This window comes from Lepus europaeus, chromosome 19, assembly GCF_033115175.1.
Source record: "Lepus europaeus isolate LE1 chromosome 19, mLepTim1.pri, whole genome shotgun sequence".
Taxonomy (NCBI): Eukaryota; Metazoa; Chordata; class Mammalia; order Lagomorpha; family Leporidae; genus Lepus; species Lepus europaeus.
Window position 1 is genome coordinate 53,918,255 of NC_084845.1, and position 23,022 is coordinate 53,941,276.

The 23,022-nt window shown below is 60.7% G+C and overlaps 1 protein-coding gene across 3 annotated transcripts; it reads left to right on the forward strand.

Moving 5' to 3' along the window:
• The first annotated feature begins 3,656 nt into the window (after positions 1 to 3,656).
• On the forward strand, positions 3,657 to 21,630 carry RIPOR1 (RHO family interacting cell polarization regulator 1). Of its 3 annotated transcripts, none has more exons than XM_062177994.1 (22): positions 3,657 to 3,734; positions 13,875 to 14,001; positions 14,122 to 14,274; positions 14,366 to 14,444; positions 14,858 to 14,881; positions 14,974 to 15,027; positions 15,126 to 15,278; positions 15,378 to 15,441; positions 15,529 to 15,572; positions 15,651 to 15,776; positions 16,185 to 16,333; positions 16,410 to 16,539; positions 16,622 to 18,121; positions 18,264 to 18,385; positions 19,224 to 19,356; positions 19,585 to 19,720; positions 19,847 to 20,008; positions 20,234 to 20,392; positions 20,513 to 20,709; positions 20,810 to 20,893; positions 21,002 to 21,092; positions 21,199 to 21,630. In XM_062177994.1, exons 2-22 carry the CDS (start codon positions 13,898 to 13,900, stop codon positions 21,294 to 21,296), a joined length of 3,762 nt encoding a protein of 1,253 aa, XP_062033978.1. In that variant the 5' UTR covers positions 3,657 to 3,734; positions 13,875 to 13,897; the 3' UTR covers positions 21,297 to 21,630. The 3 variants fall into 3 exon arrangements, with proteins under 3 accessions (XP_062033978.1, XP_062033979.1, XP_062033977.1); XM_062177993.1 differs by lacking the exon at positions 3,657 to 3,734 and adding an exon at positions 12,999 to 13,056; XM_062177995.1 differs by lacking the exons at positions 3,657 to 3,734; positions 19,224 to 19,356; positions 19,585 to 19,720; ... (4 more) ...; positions 21,002 to 21,092; positions 21,199 to 21,630 and adding exons at positions 12,996 to 13,056; positions 18,624 to 19,182.
• Positions 21,631 to 23,022: the final 1,392 nt, after the last annotated feature.

Here is a 23,022-nt window from a genome sequence, read left to right on the forward strand (position 1 = left end):
AGTGCTAACGGGGCGGGGGAGGGGGCAGTGAAAACATCAGAAGGAACAAGCGGCTTCTTCTTGTTCTTCTTCCTCTTCTTCTTCTCCTTCTTCTTTTTTAAGATTTTATTTTATTTATTTGAAAAGCACAGTTACAGAGAGGCAGAGGCAGAGAGAGAGAGAGAGAAAGAGAGAGAGAGAGAGAGGTCTTCCATCCACTAGTTCACTCCCAAGATGGCTGCAACGGCCAGAGCTGAGCCGATCTGAAGCCAGGAGCCAGGAACTTCCTCTGGGTCTCCCATGTGGGTGCAGGGGCCCAAGGACTTGGGCCATCTTCCACTGCTTTCCCAGGCCATAGCAGAGAGCTGGGTCAGATGTGAAGCAGCCAGAACTTGAACCAGTACCCATATGGGATGCCGGCACTGTAGGCGGCAGCTTTATCAGCTTCGCCACAGCGCTGGTCCCATTGCTGTTGTTTTTCCCCTGTCCCTTCTAAACAATGTCTCCAGCCCAAACTCCTCTTTCCCCTACAGAGGCATCCAGCTGCCTTCCTGTACCTCTTCTTGGATTGTCCCCAGGCCCTTTAGATGCTACCTGCCCAAACTGACCACGCCACCTTTCCCTGGCCCTGACCCTCCAGGCCTCCCCAGCTCACTGAAAAACACCACCATCCCCCCATGACCCAGCCCCAAAGCCCCCGCACCATCTGGGCGCCTCCCTTTCTCCAGACCCCATGTCTCAGTGGCCACTAAGCCCTGCACATCTCCAACTGTCTCCTTCTATCACCACTGCCCTCAACTGGCCAGGCCCCCACCAGCTCACCTGGAAATGGAGCAGCCTCTTGCTGCCTCCTGCCCCCAACACATGCACCCAGTGCCTCAGTGACCCTTGCAAGGTAGGACTATGACCACAATCTGCTCCCCCCCGCCCCCCGCCCCAGGCAGCAGCTCAACCCGCTGTGCCACAGCGCCAGAAGGGCAGGTTTCTGTTCCGACTTTTCACAGAAAGCTGGGGGGGAGGTGCAGACCAGAAGCTAAAACCTCCCCACCCCGTGTGTGTGTGTGGGGGGGGGGTGCTGCAGGGTCCTGCACGTGTGGCCTCAGGTTGTCTGCGTTCTGGGACTGAACTGTGCTACTTCTGGAAAGAGAACCTGCAGCGCCATGGGTGAGGATGGCAATTCATCGCGTCTCCCTCCACACTCCGCCTCTGCCCCCAGTGGGAGGGACTTTCCCCAGGCTGGAGTCCAGCCCCCTAGAACATGCACTAGAGGTCAGAAGGCCCAGGACCCGAGCCTAGTGCCGGGCACAGGATGTGCTCAGGGAATGAGACCTGCCTCAGAGCCAAACCGACCGTGACTCAGGGAGCCACGAAGGAGCTCAGCCCCTTCCCTTCCCGCGTGACGTGGAAAGTTCCTGCGTCCCCTGAGCCCCAGGCCAGGGGACCGTCGGCTGTGTCCTTCCCTGCCCAGCTCATGGGCTGTTAGGCAGAGGCCTCGGAGGCTCCAGCCACCGTGGTCCTCAGGCACTGCCCTTCCCTCGTGGCCCCTGGGCAGGGGAGAGAGCCAGGTGGGTCCTCAGGTGTAGTCGGTCCTGGTGCTCACAGGCCTGGACAACAGTCAGGGCTGGGGGCTTTAAGGGGGGGGGGCAGAGGACGCAGGTCTCCTGGATGAGGAGCTGGTGTCCAGGTGGATAAGGGGAGGTGAATGGCAGGCAGAAGGTGGGCTGTAGGGCAGGCGAGGCCAGAGGCGGGGACCACGTCCAGGGAGCCACAGCAGAAGGCAGGACAGCACCGGCCCCCAAATAGGTGGGAACAACAGTAGGGAGGCCAGACAAGATGACAGCAGAGACCCGGCTATGAGCTGCGACAATGGAGACGGGACAGGGTGGCTGGGGGACCAGGAAAGGGAAGGGAACAGCCCTTTCGGAGTGGGACTTTTCTGGAAGTGGGATCCCAGCATCCCAGACAGAAACACTTCCTCAGAGCGTGCCCCGAGGGGCCCTGCACAATGGGACAGGGACAAGTTCTGCCACTGCCACCCCAGAGGCTGGCTCACCTCCCAGCTCTGAGTACCCAGGAGGCACTGGGAGGGGGCCGGGGCCGGGAAGGAGATGCTCTCGGGAGACGTTGAGGAGGTGGAATCAGGAGGCGGGGAGGGTAGGAGAAAGGAGAATGCCAAGAGCTCCTGCGGTTATGGGTCATTCACTTGCTCATTCGACAGATATTTCTCGAACCCCCACTGTCAGCCAGGGCAGTGGGCACAATGACCTCTGTGGTTGCTGTCCCCATGGCTCAGAGACCCCACAGGCAGGCTGAGTTAGCACCCCAGCACCCACGGGCAGGCATGCTGCCTGGCTCCGGTGAGGCCCCCGGAGGACCAACCTGAAGCTGGCAGGGAGTCAGGCAGGCAGGCCGTCCCCGGAGATGCTCGGGGGCGGTGCTGGCGGTGGGCAGGGGCCGCCTGGTGCCGGTTCTGAGGGCCCCAGAGAGGCCCAGCGTCTGGAGGACACCTGGAGGGACAGGGGTGAGCATGAAGGATGGAGAGGATGTCCGGGGGTGACCACGAGGACTGCTGGGTCACCAGGAGAGGGCATGCAGGGCTCTGGGCACAGAACAGACTGGGGAGGTCGGCCAGAATGGATGGGTGCCCTGTGACTGGACGACATGTTAGGGCCAGAGAAACAAAGGAAAACCCAGCCCCTGGAAGCAGGGGCCATGTTTTAGCACCGCAAAAGGGCGGCACAGAGGAGGCTGTGGGGCAGAGGGCTGGGAGTGATTGTGGGGGTATCTCTGGTAAGGGCTAGGGAGGAAGAGGATGTCAGTGCCCCCAGGCCCTTCGGACCCCAGGACCGACAGCCCAAGGCTGCAGGGTGCAGGGCCTGGAGACGCCTGAGGCCGGGCGTCGAGAGGGCAGAGGTGTCTGACTGATAGGGGTGTGGGAGTGGAGCTGCCCCTTTGTCCCCAGTGTGGGTCAGCTCTCAGCTCCGCCTTAACCCAATCCTGGGAGGGCCTGCGTTCCAGCCTTGACTTTGGGAAGGATGGGGCTCTGCTTCCCTCCCCTAACACCAGTCTCAAGACAGTGGGGGCCCAGACCCTGGCAGAGTCCCATCCACGCCCCAGGAGCAAAGCCTGAGGTTTCCTGAAACCGGTACCCAATGAGTAGCAGATGCACGGTCTGGCCCAACAGTGGCAGAAGGCGCAGCCTGTGCCTACAGTGGGGAAACTGAGGCAGGGGAAGAGGCAGAGCTGCTCTGCACCCACGAAGTGTGGGATGGTGGGGCTGCTGGCCTCCCTGCTGCCTTCCCTCCAACCAGCCCACCCCAGGAGTGGCGGCTCCCAGGGTCTATGGCAGGTGTTGTCTGGGATCTCAGAAGGGGACGTGGGGACTGGGCGCCCCGGTGTGACCCCTCCCGCCGTCTTAAGAGTCTGTGTGGTGCTCCCACAACGCGATCCTTTCCTCCAGGACACCCTCGCGTCCCCAGGGTCCCCGTTCTTTGCGAGCCCCTGGACTCCGCGGCGACCCGCGGGCGCCGTTACCCACAGAGGGCGGAGCGAGCCACGGGCGCCTCCAGGGGGTGCGGGCGCCGCGGGAGCCCAGGGGGTGGGGCTCAGCGGGCCAGGGGAGGGGCGCGCGGCGGGCGGCGGGGCGGAGGGAGGGGCAGGCGCCGGCGGCGGCGACAGCGGCAGCTGCGGCGCGACCAGGCCGGGCAGCGCGAGCGCACAGACAGCGTGAGGTCCTCGCAACCCGGCGCAGCCATGTGAGTGTCCGCGAGGTTGCCGGGGGCCGGGGGCGGGCGCTGCAGTGCCGGGGTCTCCCCTACCGGGGCCGCCCCAGGAGTCCCGGATCTGCAGCCCCGGCTGCGGCCCTGTCCCGCCTCCCACCATCCCCGGGACCCCGGCGCGCGGGGTCTTTCCTCCCCTCCCCCCGGGCGCGGAGGGCGCAGCTTCGCCCCACAAAAGCCGCCTCCAGGCCTGCCGCGCCCGGCGCTGCCTCCTTCCCTCCCACGGCAAGGCCCTGGCGGCCGGTGCCCCGGGGCTCTGGGGTGGGCCAGGCCGGAGGGCGGGCCCAGGGCGCCAGCCTGGGCCCTGGCACGGGCGCTCCCCGGGAGCTCCCGCTGCCTTTGCTAAGGAGGAGGCTGTGCTGGAGATGGGAAAGGGGGCGACAAAGGGTACAGGCTGGCTTCGGAGATGAGCTAATCTTGCTGGCCGCACGGGCCGCTCTAAGCCGATTTGGGGCTGGGCCGGAGGTGACCGAGCCGGGCCTGGGGCCGTGCTGTCCTCAAACCTGGTGTAGTGGAAGCTGGAGAGTGTAGCCCTGGTGCAGTGGGGAACTTACCCCGTCCCTGAAAATAGGACTGGCCCGGCGTGGGGGTGGGAGTCTCCGCCGGCAGCCAGGCCTGAGCGCCCTGCAGAACTGGTTTGGGGAAGGGGCTGCTTTGCTCACCCAGGCGAGAGGTGGGGCTCAGACTCGGCACTGTGGCACTGTCTCTCCTCTGGTCCTGGGCAGGCCGGAGTCCCACCTCCAGCACTGACCCTTCCCAGCCAGTTCCAATGGATGTCCCGGCTGGTGGACCAGCACCTACTGTGTGCTGTCTAATGTAGCAATAACGGTGCCCTGCTCGCCGTCCGTGGGGCCGCGCCGGGCCTGCAGCACTCGGCCCAGGCTCGGCCTCCTGAGGACCGTAATGACTGACAGATGCAGAACAGTCCAGAGACGTTAGTCACAGCCTCAAGGTCACACAGCTGGTTTGCGGAGAAGTGGGAATTACATCTGAATCTTCACTCCTGCACCCTCCGCCTCCGTGGTATGGGAGGGTGGGAACTGGGGATTGGGGTACAAAGTATCCCAGCGGACGCCGAGGGCCTGTAGCCCCCTCTGCCGCCCTCCTCCCTGCTTTGGGCACTGTGGGCAGCAGCTGGAGAGAGCCATCCAAGGAACCTGGGCTTGGTGGGGGGAGGGGAGCATGCAGGACGCCCGGCTGGCCGGCGGGTCCTGCCCAGGTGGAAAAGCAGCAGGGGAGGGCGCGGGTGAGTCACAGCGGGCCCGCTCCGCTCCGCCGCCTCCGGGGCTGGCGCCCTGGCCAGGCCCTGCCCGGGGGAGGCCGCCGGGATCCCAGCGCGCGACCGGACAGGGAATGTGACCAGCTGACCAGGGAGGAGGCCGGCAGGAAGTGAGGCCACCCGGCCGCCTCCGCCCGGTTCCGGGGTCGGGGGGGGGGGTGGTCCCAGTCCCCGCCGCCGCCCCCCATCCCTGCTCTCCCCCTCCTCTCTTGGGCAGCTGCGGGATGATGTCAGCAGCTGGGTTTGGGGCAGTTGCCATGGAGGCAGGGGCAGGCCCAGGAGGGACCCCCGTCTTCCTTGGCCGGGTTATTTTTAGCGTGTTTACCTCGGTTGGGGGCCGCCCTGCGGAGGGGCGGGGCTGGACCCGGGACTCTGGGAGAGGCGCTGGCCTGGCTTGCCCTGAGCTGGACAGTGCAAGTGGCACGACCTGGGATCTGGGGGCTGTGCGGACGGGTGCGGGTTCCTTTCCCTGGCCGCCCTCCCCCGGCTGTGCTGCAAGCCCCCAGATCTCTGAGACCTGGGTTTTTCCTCCTGTTTTTGTTTTTCTCCTGTTCCATATGGTGGCTAGCGAGGCAGCCCCCTCCGCCTGAGCTCCAGGGATTCAACTCTTTCCTCACACCTCTGCCCAGCGGGGATCTTGCCCACCCACCCACCCTCTGAGAAGGCCATTCTGGTGGTCACTTATGGGGCTGGGGGAGTGAGTACCAAGAGTTACACGTACCGGTTCCAGTGGGACTAGGCAGCTGGTGGCAGCAGAGCCCCGGTGGGAAAAAGAAATTTGATGTGACAGTCTCCTGGGTCCAGAATTCCAGGAGACCCCCTGCCCCACCCCAGCCTGGGGGAGCAGAGCCCAACTTGCTACGGTACAAGGGAGAGAACCGTAAGTGGGTAGGGGAGCTGGAGTGGACAGACGTGAAATGCAGTCAGGATTTGCTGTGGCTGTGTTGAAACGACCCCACCCCACCCCCCCAGCTCCCTCCTTCCACCACCTTCCTGGTGGAGGGCCCAGAAAGCTCAGCAGTGAGCCCAGCAGACAGGCCCCTGCCCCCACAGGGCTCCATCTGGTGGGAAGACAGGCCCTAAAGGAGAACTGACAACTGAGTTTTGTGGCCTCAGGGATCAGAGAGAGGAAGCTGTGGAGGCACCAAAAAGGAGGAACCAACCCAGGCAGGCTTCCTGGTGGAAGAAGTCAGAGGGTAATGCTTGAAGAGAGATGGGGAGTTGGTTGAGAGTCATGGGAACAGGATACAGGAGCAATGGGGCCTGCTGCCCAGATGCTGAAAAACCAGCCCAGGGAGAGGGTTGTAGTCAGGGCGGAGAGAGCCAGAGGAGAGCAGGGGACGAGCGGAAGGCTCGCTGCAGATCCTGGAGTCTGGGAATGACCCTTGGGGCAGAGCCTGGCCTTGGATGTGTCACAAGAGCCTGACTAGCGGATGTTCAAGATCCAGAGTCCCTGGGTCAGCACGCCTGAGTGTGAATCCTGCCCCTGCCACTTATCAGCCGTGCAATCTCGGGCCGATTAATAATTGTTCCTAAGAGCAGTTAATGTTTGTTGTGTGCTAGCAGCGCAGTTATGTGTGTCCACCCCAACCTCCCTGCCCCACAGAAAATTCGCCCTTCCCCCAACATCCTCCCTGCAGTCTGTGAAATAGTCGTTGTGATTATCTCCACTTTACTGACAGGCACCTGAAGCCCCAAAAGCTTAAGAGTGGCCTCAAGTCTTAAGTCATGCAGCCAGCGAGCCTCAGGTTTCTCTTGTGTGGGGTGGAGCTAATAGGACCTACGCTATAGGGTAGGGGTGGAGAAACTTTTATCTGCCAAGGGCCATTGGATTTTTATAATATCCTTTATGGATCATACAAAATAATCAACTTGAAAATTAGCCTGCTATAGAATCTATTCAAGTCCTGCCTGCAGTCACCGTGGCAGAGCCAGACTAAATGGCTTTGCAGGCCTTACGCGGCCTGTGGGCTAGCTGTTCCCCACCCCCGCCCTGTAGGGTTGCTGCCATGTTAAGTGAGATGATATCGAAGCACAGTTCTGGGCACACAGGGAGCACTCGGTAAGAACACTGTCTGGCATTGTGAGCTGACTGCGATTGGAGCCGTGTTGTTAGGGAACACAGGATGATGGGGGCAGGTTAGAGTGGGGATGGGGAGCACATTCGGAAGCCGCTGCAGAGGCAGCTTGCACCTGAATTCTAGCTGTGGGGGTGAGGGTGCTAGTTAAGAGCTAGACCTGGCAGGAGTGGGTGGCAGGGTGGATGTGGGGGTGACTGGCTGAGACTCTGAGGATGTCTCCCAGCTTCTGGGTACACAGATGGTGGAGTTGGGTTCAGGCTGGGAGAGTCAGGTTTCAGGAGGGAAGTGGTGATTCAGTCTGGGGGCCTTGCACTCAGCACACCCCCTAATCGCCCGCTGTGCGCTGTCACTCAGCTCCTGGGAGGCTTCCGCAGGCAGTTGGTGCTCAGAGGAGCGGTTTGGGTGAGGGGGAGATAAGAAGGCTGGCAACGTGTGGATGGCACTCAGCTGTGGGAGACATGCACAGCCCAAGGCGGGGGGGGGGGGCTGGGGCCCATTTGGGGAGGGGGAGACAGGTAAGGCCTCTGTGGGAAAGGAAGGTGTGCGGCCAGAGGTAGGTGGGAACCCAGGATCGCGCTGCCTCTTGAAATTCAAAGGAAGGAAAGGCTTGAGGAAGAGGAAGGGAGCCACAGAGTCAGAAGCTGCACTGAGATCAAGCAGGATAAGGACTAGCCCTGCGCACTGGATCCAGCAGCCGGGAGGTCACTGCTGGCCTGGTGCAGGCAAGGCGGGGGCGTGGTGGGAGCAGAAGGCAGAGCAGGATGGGAAGAGGAGGGGGTGGGTATGGTGAAGAGATGGAGATAGACATCTCTTCAAGAAACCTTGGCGTTGCAAGCAGGCATTAGGCGTAGCACCTAAGATACCACTTGGGACACCAGCATCCCATATTGGAGCACCTGGGTTTAGGTCCCAGCTGTCTGCTCCTGATTCCAGCCTCCTGCTAAAGTGCACCCTGGGAGGGAGAAGGTGATGGCTCACGTACTTGGGTCCCTGCCACCCATGTAGGAGACCCAAACTGTGATTCGCAGCTCCTGGTTTTGATCTCGTTCAGCCTCGGCTATGGTGGGCATTTGGGGAGTAGTGAACCAATGGATGGGAGATCACAATCTGTCTCTCTGCCTTTCACATAAATAAATTAAAATTATTAAAATTAAAATTAAAAAACTTGGCTTTGAATGGAGAAGAGAGAGGTCAGGTGAAGAGAGGGGAGCTGGAGAGAGACACAGAGCCCACGGGGGGAGTGATTTTATAGTTATTAATTTAAAGCCAAGTCTAAATTGAAATATACATAGAGTGTGTGTGTGCTATGTGTGCAGCTCAGTGCATTTTCACAAGGTAACAGACCTATGTAGGATCAGGAAATCAAACATTGCCAGACCCTGGAAGGGGCACAGTCCTTTGTGTGCCCTGCTAGTCACAACATCCCAAGGGTAACTGCTTGTCTGATGTCTATCACCGTAGATTAGTTTTGCCTGTTTTTAAACTTCATTAGCAAGGGAACCATACATACAAGGGTACTTCTAAAAGTTCATGGAAAAATGATGGGGCTGGCACTGTGGCATAAAGCAGCATCAACATCCCATATGGGCACCGGTTCGAGCCCCTGGACTCCGCGGCCACCCTTGCCAGCTCCCTGCTAATTGCCTGGGAAAGCAGCAGAGGAAGGCCCAAGTCCTTGGGCAGCCGCAGCCACATAGGAGACCCGGACGAAGCTCCTGGTTCCTGGCTCCTGGCTTCGGCCTGGTCCAGCCTTGGCCGCTGCAGCCATTTGGGGGTGAACCAGTGGATGGAAGCTCTCTCTGTGTCTCTTTCTCTCTCTGCCTCAGCCCTGACCTCTCTGTAAGTATGACTTTCAAATAAATAAATAAATCTTAAAAAAAATGTTCATGGACAAAATGAAATGAAAAGACAAGTTTATTTTGGTGTAAGAATTTTTTGTTTTGTAAAATAATTATTTAATTTATTTGGAAGAGTTAAAGAAAGACATAGAGAAAAAGACAGAGACAGACAGACAGATCTTCCATGCCTGGTCCACTCCACAAATGGCTGCAATGACCAGGGCTGGGCCAGGCTGAAGCCAGGAGCCAGGAGCTTCTTCCAAGTCTCCCTCATGGGTGGCAGGGACCTAAAGGATGTGGGCCATCTCCCACTGCTTTCCCAGGCACATTAGCAGAGGGCTGGATGGTAAGTGGAACAGCCAGGACTTGAACTGGAGCCCATATGGGATGCTGGCACTGGAGGTGGCGGCTTAACCTGCTGCACCACAGCACCTGCCCCTGGTATAAGAAATTTTGAAAGCAATGTATAGATCTTTTCTTTCTTTCTTTCATTCTTTCTTTCTTTCTTTAAAAAAAAAATTATTTAAAAGGCAGGGTAACAAAGAGGCAGAGACAGAGAGAAAGAGAGAGATCTTCCATCTGCTTGTTCACTCCCCAGATGGCTGCAGTAGGCAGAGCTGGGCTGATCTGAAGTCAGGCGCTTCTTCCTGGTTTCCATGTGGGTGCAGGGGCCCAGGGACTTGGACCATCTTCTGCTGCTTTCCCAGAGAGCTGGATCAGAAGTGGAGTAGTTGGGACTTGAAACCCCACTTTTTTTTTTTCTTTTTAAAAAAAGATTTATTTATTTTTTTATTTGAAAGTCAGAGTTACAGAGAGAGGAGAGGCAGAGAGAGAGAGGTCTTCCAGCTGCAGGTTCACTCCCCAGTTGGCCACCATGGCCGGAACTGCCCCAATCTGAAGCCAGGAGCCAGGAGCTTCTTCCGGGTCTCCTATGTGGGTGCAGGGGCCTAAGGTCTTGGGCCATCTTCCACTGCCTTCCCAGGCCATAGCAGAGAGCTGGATCGGAAGTGGAGCAGCCGGGTCTCGAACCGGCGACCACATGGGATGCCGGTGCTTCAGGCCAGGCGTTAACCCACTGCGCCACAGCGCCGGCCCCTCCCCCACATTTTTAAAAATATACATTTTCATGAACTTTTTGAACATCCCTTGTTATGTGTAGATTTCAAAAAATGTTTTTAGTTTTTTTTAAAGTTATTTAATTTCATCTACTTGAAAGACAGAGATACCGAGAGTGATCTTCCATCCACTGTTCACTTCCCAAATGCCTGCAACAGGCAGGGCTGGACCAGGCCAAAGCCAGCAGCCAAGAGCTCTATGCAGGTCTCCCATATGCATCATCTGACAGCTCCCAGGCACATTAGCAGGAAGCTAGTTAGGAAGCAGAGTAGCCACGACTGGAATTAGCACTCCAGTATGGGATGTGGGCACCCCAGGAGGCAGCTTAACCGTTATGCCACAACGCCTGCCTCTCCAAAAAAGATATTTTTGGCTCCAAAATAAACATTTTAATTCAATTTCCTTTTAAAAAATATTTTACTTATTTGAGAGTCAGAGTTACAGAGAGAGAGAGAGATCTATCTCCTATCCACTGGTTTATTCCCCAAATGGCCAAAACGGCCAGGACTGGGCCAGGCCGAAGCCAGGAACTTTATCCAGGTCTCCCATGTGGGTACAGGGGCCCAAAGACTTGGGCCATCTTCTGCTGCTTCCCTAGGCCGTTAGCAGGGAGCTGGGTGGAAAGTGGAGCAGCCGGGACTTGAACTGTTGCCCATTTGGCATGCATGGCAGGCAGTGGCTTAACTGGCTACACCACAGTTTTCTACAGACTTTTTTTTTTTTTTTTTTTTTTTTGACAGGCAGAGTGGACAGTGAGAGAAAGAGACAGAGAGAAAGGTCTTCCTTTTGCTGTTGGTTCACCTTCCAACGGCCGCCACGGCCGGTGCGCTGCGGCCGGCGCATCGCGCTGATCCGATGGCAGGAGCCAGGTGCTTCTCCTGGTCTCCCATGGGGTGCAGGACCCAAGCACTTGGGCCATCCTCCACTGCACTCCCGGGCCATAGCAGAGAGCTGGCCTGGAAGAGGGGCAACCGGGATAGAATCCGGCTCCCTGACCGGGACTAGAACCCGGTGTGCCGGTGCCGCAAGGCAGAGGATTAGCCTATTGAGCCACGGTGCTGGCCTCTACAGACGTTTTTGAGGTGCCCTCAAATGTCCTCTAGCGAACGTTATCTCTGTATAATATGCATTCATATCGTCCTCTCTGCCATGTAGCAATCCCACTATTCATTGGTGACCATTTGCATAGTTTCTGAGGTTGTTTTCAGTTGTTGTATGCGAGTGGCTTGTTTGAGACCCATGGAGAAAGCCTGAAATCCCCATCGTCTATGAGAAAGGGGAGATGGCTAGGACTGTGCAGGGTTTAATGGGTGGGAGGAGGGAGCCTGACTGAGCTCTGTGGTTCCACGGGGGGCTGCCAGCCTGTGTGCAGGTGCAGAGAGGACAGGGAGCCGGCTTGCCCCGGGCTGGTTCTGCCAGGTGGGAGAGAGGCTGAGATTACCAGCAGCCGGCAAGTGCGAGGATAGCAGCTGTGCATCCGGGCTGGCGAGGAGGCAGTGCAGGGAAGGTAGGGACGGGGAGGTAGGAGGGAGCTGGCAGACAGCAAGAAAGCAGAGGCGGACTGAGCTCTGTGCAGGGAGGCATCTGTAAAATTCCGGGCTGCATCGCCAGTTCCTTGCATGTGCCTGGCACAGCGTTGTCGTTCAGTGACCAGTTGAGCACATGAAGGACCCAAGGGACCAGAGGCCTCAGGTACAAGGCAAGTCAGATGGAGGCGATGGAGAAAGCCTATGAGTTGTCAGTGTGGCTGTGATTTCGGAAAAGGGCATTCCCGAGGCAGATGATGAGGCCCAGGGTTGAAGGGAAGAGAGGCCAGTGTGGGGTGGGCCAGCCCTGGAGTACAGAGGTTGCCCATGGCGGGGTATATGTTACCCAGACTGCAAGGAGACAGTCGAGAGAGAACAGCTTTTCTCAAACTAGTCCTTTGTCCTCTTGCTTCTGACTCTGTGTGCTGGGGGAGGGGGTCCGTGGCTTTGTTGGAATCGCAGACCCCTTGCTTGCCCTGGGCTTGGGGAGAATGTAGCCATGCAGCGACAGAAGTGAGCCTCAGGAGGCAGGGATGTTGATGGGATCCGGCATGTTGATGGGATCCGGCAGCGTGCAACCCCTTGATGTCAGGGGGTGGGATGCCTGGTGGACCTGGACATGGTTGCCTGTATCCAGGCTGGAGGTGGAAAAGGGCTGCACAAGGAAGAGATACCCTGGGTGGGCAAGAGCTGGCACCAAGGGAGCTCAGCACTGAGGGGGCCGTGTGAGGCCAGGGGGAGGAGCCTCAGCCCTAAGAAGCCTCTTTGGCTGGGCAGTGGGGCAGTCCCCGGATGGAGCACCTGCTTTGCAGGTGTTAAGGGTGGCGGTGGCACAAGTGTCTGTGGGATTGTGGGCACCCAGGTCCTTCTCTGCACTCCTCTTGGAGCAGCCACAGACTTCAGCCTCCTCCTCTCTGCTCCGGAGTCCTCGTGCCCAGTGGCCTGCTCTTCTACCCCCTTTAGCATAGTCTCTCCACTTTGGCACCCCCAGCCCTTCCTTCCACTCTCTCAGCTCCCACCTGCCACGCCTCGCACCCTTCCAGCTCTTCCCTCAGCGCCCCTCAACAGCCACTCTGAGCCCCTACTCTCACGGTCCCCATACTGCCTGCACTCTGCCCCTTCCTCCCACCCTCCCTACTCATCGTTTCCCTTTACACGCAACCCTGACCCCAGCCGAGAAGACCCCCATTAGTTCTCTCCCCGAGGGGAACCCTCAGGCACCCCTCCAGCCGGCCAGTTGAGCCAAGGCCTGGTGCCCCCCTAGTCCAGCGGGTCCCGCCCCATCCCGGCCGGCTGAGTCAGGCGGCAGGAACTGGGCGGGGGGAGGCGCCGAGAGTAGCCGAAGCGGAGCCAGAGCCGCTGGGAGCGAGCACGGAGCCCATCTGGGCCGGCGGGGTCGTGGGGGGCGAGCGCGGGGCAGGGGCCGTCCCAGACCTACCATGAACTCCAAGAAGAAAGGTAGGACCTGGCTTGGGGCTGCGCGGGCTCCGGAACTGGCCCCAGGGCGGGTGCAGGACGGAATCTGGGAGCCAGAGGTTCGTGCTTCGCGGGAGCAGGGTGGGGGGTGCCTGCCGAGGATCCCCTCCAGCCAAGGGCAGGGGTGAAGGCGTGCGTCTGTGACTCAGTTTCCAGGCTGGAACCACAGGAAAGCGAAGGGGGCGGGGCATTTCTCGACACTGCCCCCCTACTCTGGGAATCCCCCCGGCCGCCGGGCGGCAGGGAGGGCTCTGGCGTCCTCGGGCTGGGAGCCGGTAGAGAAGCAGCTCTCGCCGGCCCGGCCTGTCGGACAGCTCGGCAGGACTTAGAGCGTGCACCTGCCCCGCCCCGTGACCTCCCGCGGCCTCCCGGGGTGGGGGCACCCGAGCTCCCGGTGCCCCTGGGTTGGGGGTGGCCGGGGGCAGGGCTGGGGAGCCGCCCCGCCCTCGAGTAAATAGGCGCTTCCGCACATTCTTTGCGCGCCCCGCCCCTTTCCTGCCCCTTCCCAGCTGGAGGAGGGTCCCGGAGCGCGCGACCCCCCTTCCTGCCCCGCGGCAGGCGGAGCCCGCACCTCGGCAGGAAGTGGGGGCCGCCGAGCCGAGGCCACGCCGAGTCCCAGGCCGAGTCGCCCGCGGCGGCCCTGTCATTAGCCCTGGGGGCTGGAGTCCTGATGCCGGAGCCCACTGGGGCAGCTGTCCCTGGTGACCGAGGACTTGCTGCAGCCCTGGGACCGCGCCGCGGGGAGGGGGCCCCCAGGGGCTCGACTGGTGCTGGACACCTCCCCCCCACGCCGCCCCCAGGGAGCCCCGCGCGGACTCATTCCATGATGTCCCTGTCGGTGCGGCCGCAGCGCCGCCTGCTCAGCGCCCGGGTCAGTAGGAGCCAGTCCTTCGCCGGCGTCCTCGGCAGCCACGAACGGGGGCCCAGGTACGCGGCGGTGGAGGGGTCAAGAGGGTCACGTGAGGTGGGTGGGTCGGTCGGTACTGGGGAGTAGTGAGCTTTGGGGGACTCCCGCTCGCCCCTTCCTGAGGGCAGCCTCTTGTTCAGGAGCTTCCAGGTCTTCAGCCCTCCGGGGTCCCCCCGGAAGGCCCCCGCGCTGTCTCGCGTGTCCAGGATGTTTTCCGTGGCCCACCCAGCTCCCAAGGTGCCGCAGCCCGAGCGGCTGGACCTGGTGTACGCTGCACTTAAGAGGGGCCTCACGTAAGCAGCTGCCTCATCCCTCCCCAGCCCCACCCCTCTCCTGTCTGCCAGAGAGAGGTGAGTTCACTCTTGCCGGCACCCCTTTCCCCAGGGCCTACTTAGAGGTGCACCAGCAGGAGCAGGAGAAACTCCAGGGGCAGATAAGGGAGTCCAAGAGGAATTCACGCCTGGTGAGTGACTGCACTTCAGGACGCTCCGTGCCCAGGGAGGGTCAGGTGAATCAGGGGTAGAAAAGGGAGGGCTGCTTGGAACCCAGTGCCTGCTCACAGGAACATCAAGAGGGGTAGATTGGACGGCACAGACAGGAGTACCAGTTGTAGTAGTTGGACTGAGGAGAGAGCTGGAGGAAGCAGCTTTTCTGTTGGCTGAATGGGGGAGTCCCTGGCGGAGGGAACCGTGTGCCAGGAGGCACAGAGCTATCTCCCTCCCGGGCTGCAGAGAAGAGGGAGGGGTGGGGCAGGGCTGCCAGCACTCCCCAGGGTGAGGCATGCGGGAAGGGGGTCAGTCCCTTCTGGGGAGGCAAGAGCCCTGGCTGGAGTCCTTCCAGTCACTCCTAAGTATCCCTTTTCACCTCCCCCTGCAGGGCTTCCTGTATGACTTGGACAAGGTGAGTGTACAGAATGGCATCAAAAGGGGTTGGCTCATGGGGAGGGGAAAAGGCCCCCGCCTCAGGCCCCTCCTGACGCACCTCTCCCCCAGCAAGTCAAGTCCATCGAACGCTTCCTGCGGCGACTGGAGTTCCACGCCAGCAAGGTACATGTGCAGTGTGCCTGCAGAGTGGGGTGGGGCTCGCCAGGCTGTGGTTAGTGGTGGGTCTCAGTCCCCCACCGCCACTCTACCCACCCTCCCAGATCGACGAGCTGTATGAGGCGTACTGTGTCCAGCGGCGCCTCCGGGATGGTGCCTACAACATGGTCCGTGCCTACAGCACTGGGTCCCCGGGCAGCCGAGAGGCTCGGGACAGTCTGGCGGAGGCCTCCCGGGGCCATCGTGAGTACACAGAGGTGAGGGATGGGTGCCCGTGAGGCAGAAGCCCAGGGTGGGCAGGGCTGGTGAGAGGGGACTAGTTTCGGACCCCTCCTGTCTCCGCCCCTCCCTTTCAGAGCATGTGTGTGCTGGAGGGCGAGTTGGAGGCACAGCTGGGCGAGTTTCATCTCCGGATGAAAGGTATTGAGCCGTGGGGGTGCCGGGTGGGGAGGGGGGAGTGCGCTCAGGACCCGCCAGCACAGCTCATCCACTTTCCCCTACTCCCAGGGCTCGCTGGCTTCGCCAGGCTGTGTGTAGGTGACCAGTACGAGGTATGAGGATGTGAAGGGGAGGGCTGGGATGCCAGGGTCATGACACCAAGGGCTGCCTCATCACACTTGTTCCTCTAGATCTGCATGAAATATGGGCGTCAGCGCTGGAAACTCCGGGGCCGCATAGAGAGCAGTGGAAAGCAGGTGTGGGACAGCGAGGAAACCATCTTTCTCCCTCTGCTCACGGAATTCCTGTCCATCAAGGTGATGTCTCTGCCCAGGTCCACAGGCCCCCCATGACCTTGAGAACCCTCTGTGACCCCTTCGTTGCTCCATGACCCTATGACTGTGTGACCTGAGGACCTTCATGACCTCGTGATTTCCTCACCTCCTGACCCTGTGGCCTCCTCAGTATCTTCTCACCCTGTGAATATTTGATGCCCAGAGTTCCTATGAGGCCGTGACCTCTATGATGACCCCACCAGCTAGGACATCCGTGATCCCCATGCTCCCAGCTTGCTTGCTTCAGGCCCCCATGGCGCCGTGACCCTGAGACCTCCAATCCCCATGGCCTCCCCATGGCACTGTGATCCTGTGACCATCTCATAACCTCGGAAAGCTCAGTCTCATGGCCTCCTATCCTCTGACCCCACTGTGCACTCTTGGCTGTAGGTGACAGAACTGAAGGGCCTGGCCAATCACGTGGTTGTAGGCAGCGTCTCCTGTGAGACCAAGGACCTGTTTGCTGCCCTGCCCCAGGTTGTGGCTGTGGACATCAATGACCTTGGCACCATCAAGCTCAGCCTGGAAGTCACATGGAGGTTGGTGGGGCTTCAGGGCTTCGGGGCAAGGCCTGGGAGGGCTATGGCACCTGCTGATAGCCCCTTCCCTCCCCAGCCCCTTCGACAAGGATGACCAGCCCTCGGCTGCTTCTACTGTCAATAAGGCCTCCACAGTCACCAAGCGCTTCTCTACCTATAGCCAGAGCCCACCAGATACTCCCTCACTTCGGGAGCAGGCCTTCTATGTGAGTCACAGCCCCGGCCCATTCCTTCCCTCTCCCAGGGACGCTCGAGGGTGGCCCTAAAACGTCCTCTCCTTTCTCCCAGAACATGCTCCGGAGGCAGGAAGAGCTGGAGAATGGGACAGCATGGTCCCTGTCCTCCGAATCCTCGGACGACTCATCCAGCCCCCAGCTCTCAGGCACTGCCCGCCACTCATCAGCCCCCAGGCCCCTGGTGCAGCAGCCCGAGCCCTTACCCATCCAGGTTGCCTTCCGAAGGCCTGAGACCCCCAGCTCTGGGCCCGTGGATGAGGAGAGAGCCATGGCCCCAGCTCTGGCCAATGGGCATGCCCCCTACAGCCGGACTCTGAGCCACATCAGTGAGGCCAGTGTGGATGCTGCCTTGGCTGAGGTTTCGGTAGAGGCTGTGGGGCCAGAAAGCCTAGCCCAGGGACCGAGCCTGCCTGTACACCGAGATCCCATCTATGGGGAGCACCCCAGCCCTCCCCTTCCTGCCCCAGACCCCAGCCACACTGCCACAAGCCCCACCCTCAGTGCTACAGGCCCTGCCTCCACACCTGCAGACTCTGCCCCATCTGCACACCTGGACTCAGTTTCCAAAGCCACAGACTCCAGCCCTTCTGAACTGCCAGGCCCTATCTGTGCCACTACAAGCTCCACCTCTAGTGCTGTAAGCCCTACCCACAGTGTTGCAAGCCACACTGTCACTACTACAGGCTCTAACTGTCAGCCCACTACTGCAGGCTTTACCACTACAGGCCCTAGCCAGAATACTGCAAGCCCCACTCACAGTACTGTAAGCCCCGCCCATACCACTGCAAGCTCCACCCATACTACCACAAGCCCCACCCAGAACACCACTGTGTTAACTCTCACCACTGCGAATCCTAACCCCAACACTACAGGCCCAGTCCAGACCCCTGCAAGCCCTGCCCACTCTGTTACAAGCCCCACCCAGAGCACCACTGTGTTAACTCCTACCACTACAAGCCCCACCCCCAGTGCTATGAGCCCAGTCCAGACCACCACAAGCCCCACCCAGAACACCACTGTGTTAACTCCCACCACTACAAGTCACACCCTCAGTGCTATGGGCCCAGGTCAGACCACCACAAGCCCCGCCCTTATAACATCAAGCCTTTCCACTTCTCCAGACCACACTACGCTCCCCAGCCCCTCTGCACCTGTGTGCCCCACCCTCTTAGGCACCCACCCCTTGCCCTGTAGCCAGCCAATCTCTACTCCCAGTATTCAGGCAGACTGCATAGCCCCCAGCACCTCCTACCCAAGTGCAGCCTGTTCTGGTTGGAAACCCCTCGTGAGCCCTGCCCCCGACATCCCAGAGCCCATCTCGCAGAGCCCAAGCCCCCCTCCTTCACCCCAAACTCCCGCACTGCAGCATTCAGAACCTCGCCTGGTCTCGGCTGCCCAAGACCCAGTCCCAGGGGCAGCTGGAGGGGCTGGGGATAGGAGACTAGAGGAGGCCCTGGGGGCCCTAATGGCTGCCCTGGATGACTATCGTGGCCAGTTCCCTGAGCTACAGGGCCTGGAACAGGAGGTGACCCGGCTGGAGAGTCTGCTTATGGTGAGGAGGAAGGGGTGGGGCGGGCTCAGCATATATATGTGTGTGTGTGTGTGTGTGCGCGCGCGCGGGCGCGGGCGGGGGTTGGGGAGACAGGAGGGTGGCCAGGCAGTGGCGGCAGCTCTCTTCCTCTTCACAACCTCAGCAGAGACAAGGCCTGACTCGTAGCCGGGCCTCCAGTCTCAGTATCACTGTCGAGCACGCCCTGGAGAGCTTCAGCTTCCTCAATGAAGACGAAGAGGAAGACAGTAATGGTCCTGGGGACAGGTGAGGGGCTGAGTGAGATCGGGGAGGGGTGGGCTGGGTGAGAGAATGTGGTGGGGAGTGAACAGTGCCAGGTGGAAGGAGCAGGTGAACTGGGAGAGAAGGCGAGGAGGGAGCAGGTGAGCTGGGGCCAGTTAGGGCATATAGGGTGGCCTTACTGGCGGTTGTGCCCGTGTTCACTCCTCCTGTGTACCCCTAGTGTGTCCCTGATGCCCATGTCTCCAACCCCGTCTGTCCCCAGTGCTTCTGACCGCCCCTGTCCTCGCCTCCTCCGTGTCTGCCTCCCTCACCGGTCCCTGTCAGCCTGTGACCCTCCAGCCCCTGCTCTTCCCCTTGGCCTTGGCTTGAACCAGCCTCCTGAAGGAAGTGTCCCTGTGCCTCCCCGTACACATCGGCTCCCCCAGCACCGGTTCCCTTCGTCTCGACTCAGAATCTCTAGGAGGACCCGGGCCTTAAGCGCTCAGTCCCGGAGTGGCTCTTGTCGATTTCCAGTTGAGAGTCGTGCCCAGTCTCTCCTCCCTCTGCTGCTGCCCAGGTTGCGGCCCCATGCCCTCTGCCGCTTCCAACCCACACTTCGTAGACCATCCCGCCTGCAGCCCCGGTAGCCCCGGTGAGCCTAGTTGGAGGTGGCACAGGGCTGGCTGATCAGGAGACCCTGCTTCCACCTGCTGCTCCCAGCCCCTTCCTCCTCCTGGAAGTCCTCCGTGAATTTACCCATTGTCTGTTGTCTGTGCATGGTCTATTACTCCATTCTGGGATAGGGAAACTTAATAAAAAATAAACATTGGTGACCAGATGGTAATGTGTGCTCCTGGGGCAATCGGCCCCCTTTTTCTCTTAGGCCCCCAGGCAGCCTGGAGGCTGGGGCTGAGGACAGCCTAGACTCACCTAGCGCCTGCCCCCTCAGCACAGGGTGCCCAGCCCTGGACACCGCCTTGGCCCAGCACCTGTATCACTGCAGTCGCCTCCTGCTGGTGAGGCCAGTGGTGTTCCCCCTCCCCTTCCCCGCAACCCCTTGCCCCAGGGAGCCCTGTGCCTCTGCTGAGTCCCATACCCCGATGTCCCAGGGCCCTGGCCTCTGGCTCTCAGTGGATGGAGGACCTCCCACACTTGGGCTCACTTTTCCACCTCTCCCAGTGCATGCTGGGGCTCCTCCAAACCTCAGGGTCTGAGGGACTTGGGTGCCACCCCTTGTTCTCCAGAAACTGGGCACGTTCGGGCCCCTGCGCTGCCAGGAGGCATGGGCCCTGGAGCGGCTGCTGCGGGAGGCCCGCGTGCTTGAGGCAGTGTGTGAGCTCAGCAGGCTGTGGGACGTCCCCGTCACGTCTGCCCAGGAAGGTACAGGCCCTCTGGGCTCGGGCTCAGACACCTGCCCCAAGCCCCTTCACCCCACCTCTGTCGCCTGTCACCTCCCTGCCTGCTCTTGCTGATGGTTTCCCCCCCGCACCCTCCCCCCCCCCCCAGTGGTGCAGTTCTCCGCCTCTCGACCTGGCTTCCTGACCTTCTGGGACCAGTGCACAGAGGGTCTCAGCCCCTTCATCTGCCCCGTGGAGCGAGTGCTCCTTGCCTTCTGCAGCCAGCACGGTGCCCGCCTCTCCCTGCGCCAGCCAGGTTTAGCTGAAGCTGGTAAGTGGGCTGCCTTCCTGCCCTTTCCTGGGTCCCCAGTAGTGGGGACCTCAGGGAAAGCCAGGTTGGGCCCCACCGACCCAGGAGCTGTGCACTGAGAAATAGCGAAGGCTCCTGCGTAACAGTCGGAGGAGCCTGATGGGTAGGGTGTGCGTGGGGCCCTGAGCCTGCGCCTGGGTTGGGAGCACTGCCCTCCCTCTAAAAGCCTGGGTCTGTCCTCCCCAGTGTGTGTGAAGTTCCTGGAGGATGCCCTGGGGCACAAGCTGCCACGGAGGCCCCAGCCAGGCCCTGGTGAGCAGCTCACCATCTTCCAGTTCTGGAGCTACGTCGAAACCTTGGACAGCCCCTCCATGGAGGCCTATGTGACCGAGACTGCCGAGGAAGGTAAGGCAGTGGCCCTGAGCAGCGCGGCCTTACCGTGTGGGTAGGTCTGAGAGTGTGGATGGGGACAAGGCCTCTTTGTCCTGCCACCTTGTCCCAGCCCCCTCTCCTTCCTGCCTTCAGTGTTACTCGTGCGGAATCTGAACTCAGATGACCAGGCTGTTGTACTGAAGGCCCTGAGGTTGGCACCTGAGGGGCGGCTGCGCAGGGATGGGCTTCGGGCCCTCAGCTCGCTGCTCGTTCATGGGAACAACAAGGTCATGGCTGCTGTCAGTACCCAGCTCCGGAGCCTGTCACTGGGCCCTGCCTTCCGGAAGAGGGTGAGAGTTGGGTAGGGTTCCTGGGGGGGTGGGGGTGGGGGCTAGGGCCTCAGGCTCCCAGAGGCAGGCTAAGTCTGCTCTCTTCCCCTTGCTTTGTCAGGCCCTCCTGTGCTTCCTGGACCAGCTAGAGGATGAGGATGTACAGACCCGAGTGGCTGGCTGCCTGGCCCTCGGCTGCATCAAGGTGACCCTGCCAAGCCAGCTGCACTTTCTCTGCGCTCCCAGTACCTCTACCCCCAGACCCGTCCTGCCTGCTCCTCTAGGCCCACCTTGCTGCTCTCTCCCCTAACAGGCTCCTGAGGGCATCGAGCCCTTGGTGTTCCTGTGCCAGACAGACACGGCAGCCGTGAGGGAAGCTGCCCGGCAGAGCCTGCAGCAGTGCGGTAAGATAGGGGATCGGGTCCGGTGGACTCTGGGGCGTGCTGGCCGATGGGGAGGAGCAGGCGCTGGGGCCGGGGCCGCTCCTGAGCCGGTCCGCACACATCACAGGGGAAGAAGGTCAGTCTGCCCATCGACGGCTGGAGGAATCACTGGACGCCCTGCCCCGCATCTTTGGGCCTGGCAGCATGGCCAGCACAGCATTCTAAACTCTCCGTCCACCGGCTCCCAGGGCCCCTTCCCCCTACTTTCAGGGCTTACCAGGCACTGGCAGGGAGGGTGAGGGCTGGCTCGATACCCCTCCCCCACAGATTCCTATCAATGTAAAGTCTAATATATTCTTCTGTTGCCCCTGGGGTTGGTAGAGTTGGTGCCTGCAGTCAAGTGCCTCCCAGCCTCAGCATGGCACGTCCCAGCCACAGTCAGTGTCCGGGGCCTGGCACCCTGCCCCTGCCCCGCCACATCCATGGTTTTGTATTTTATTTACAGAGTTTTACAGAAAATAAACAGATTGCCTTTCCTACATGGCTTGGTCCACTTCTCACACTCTGCTCCGCCCTCCCCTGGCTGGGGCCCTGGTGGACACCGCTGTGTTCTCGCTCCAGCTGTGGCAACAGCACATGCATTTGCCCTGGAAATCCGGGTGGTACAAAGTCCAGGGACTGGGACTGGGCTTGGGGAAGTGGGGGTGGGGCGAGTCAGTCTGCAGACTGGGCCCAGGGTGCAGCTGAACCATAGAGCTGGCCCAGAGAAGCCCCACAGGGCATGTCCCGGAATGGTCCTGGCAAGGGGTTAAAGCAGTCAGAAAGACCGCATGGTGTAGCTGAGCTTGTGGCCACCAGGGGGCAGAAGAACCACATTAGCAGATGCCACGCTCTTGGTCCTCCCCTTAGCCCAGGCAGCTTCCTACTCAAAGCTGGGTAGGTCCTCGCAGAGGGGAAGAATTGAGGCCTGGAGGCCAGAGACCCAGGTGGCCACCCTGTGACCCAAGACAGCAAGCCCCTCCCTTCCTCCATCTGCCTCTCTTTCTCTAATAACAAACTTGCTGCCACCTGTGGCTCCCCAGGGCCGGCAGAGCCCTGCTGCTCAGCAAGCAGAGCTCCCAGGAGAGGGCCACCTGCCGCAGAGCTGCCAGGCACATGAATGTGTTAACTCCTCTGTGTGAGGGTGGAGTGCGACTGCAGAATGGCCGGCCTGCTCTACAGATGCCCCGCCCACAGCCCCCCCCCTCCCTCCCCAAGCTTCATTACCCAGGGGCAAGGGAGCCGATGCTCGGTGCTTCAGCAGCGCCGCCCCGGCTCACTGAGCCCACTCTGGTGGCCTGTGCCTGTGGTGTGGTGCAGCAGCGTGACGGCACATGCATGTATTTGTGCTGGGGATGTGAGTGCCTGCTCTCTGGAAGAGCCAATGAGTGCCAACAACAGTCCCCCAGGCCCCAGGGAGGATATGTGTTTGTGGGTGACCCACATCCCCAGGGAGCCCTGCCCCCCAGTGTTTTGAGGCGGCTGTGTGCGAAGGGGTTTGGCTGGGGCCTCAACCACCTGCTGGGGAAGCCGCGCTGAGCAGAAGAAAAAAAAAAAAAAAAACGGCAACAGGAAGGCGCACAGGAAACACCTGCGTGTGGATGCAGGTGGCTCACTCCAGACCGGTGGGGGTGGGCAGACAGCCTTCGGCATACTGGCACAGCTCTTGTGTCCTCTGTAACTATGAACGGTGGCCCTGGCAGGAGGGTGCAGCTCATGGGGCGGAGAAGACAAACAAGTGAGACCAAGCCAACCCCCAAAACTGCCCACAGCTTGGGCCTGTCCCATCGGGCTCTGCAGGAGGGTTGCAGTCGCAGACCCACCCTTGGGGGCCCACGAGAGGCCCACTGGGAGGACGGGACTATCCACTTGCATCAGGAGGGTAGCCTGTGGGGCCAGTACTGTGGCGTAG

Coding starts and splice junctions, on each gene's coding strand:
- RIPOR1 (XM_062177993.1), top strand. Junction 14,882..14,973: donor TCCTGTATGACTTGGACAAG/GTGAGTGTACAG, acceptor CCTCTCCCCCAG/CAAGTCAAGTCCATCGAACG. Junction 19,721..19,846: donor CGTCACGTCTGCCCAGGAAG/GTACAGGCCCTC, acceptor CCCCCCCCCCAG/TGGTGCAGTTCTCCGCCTCT.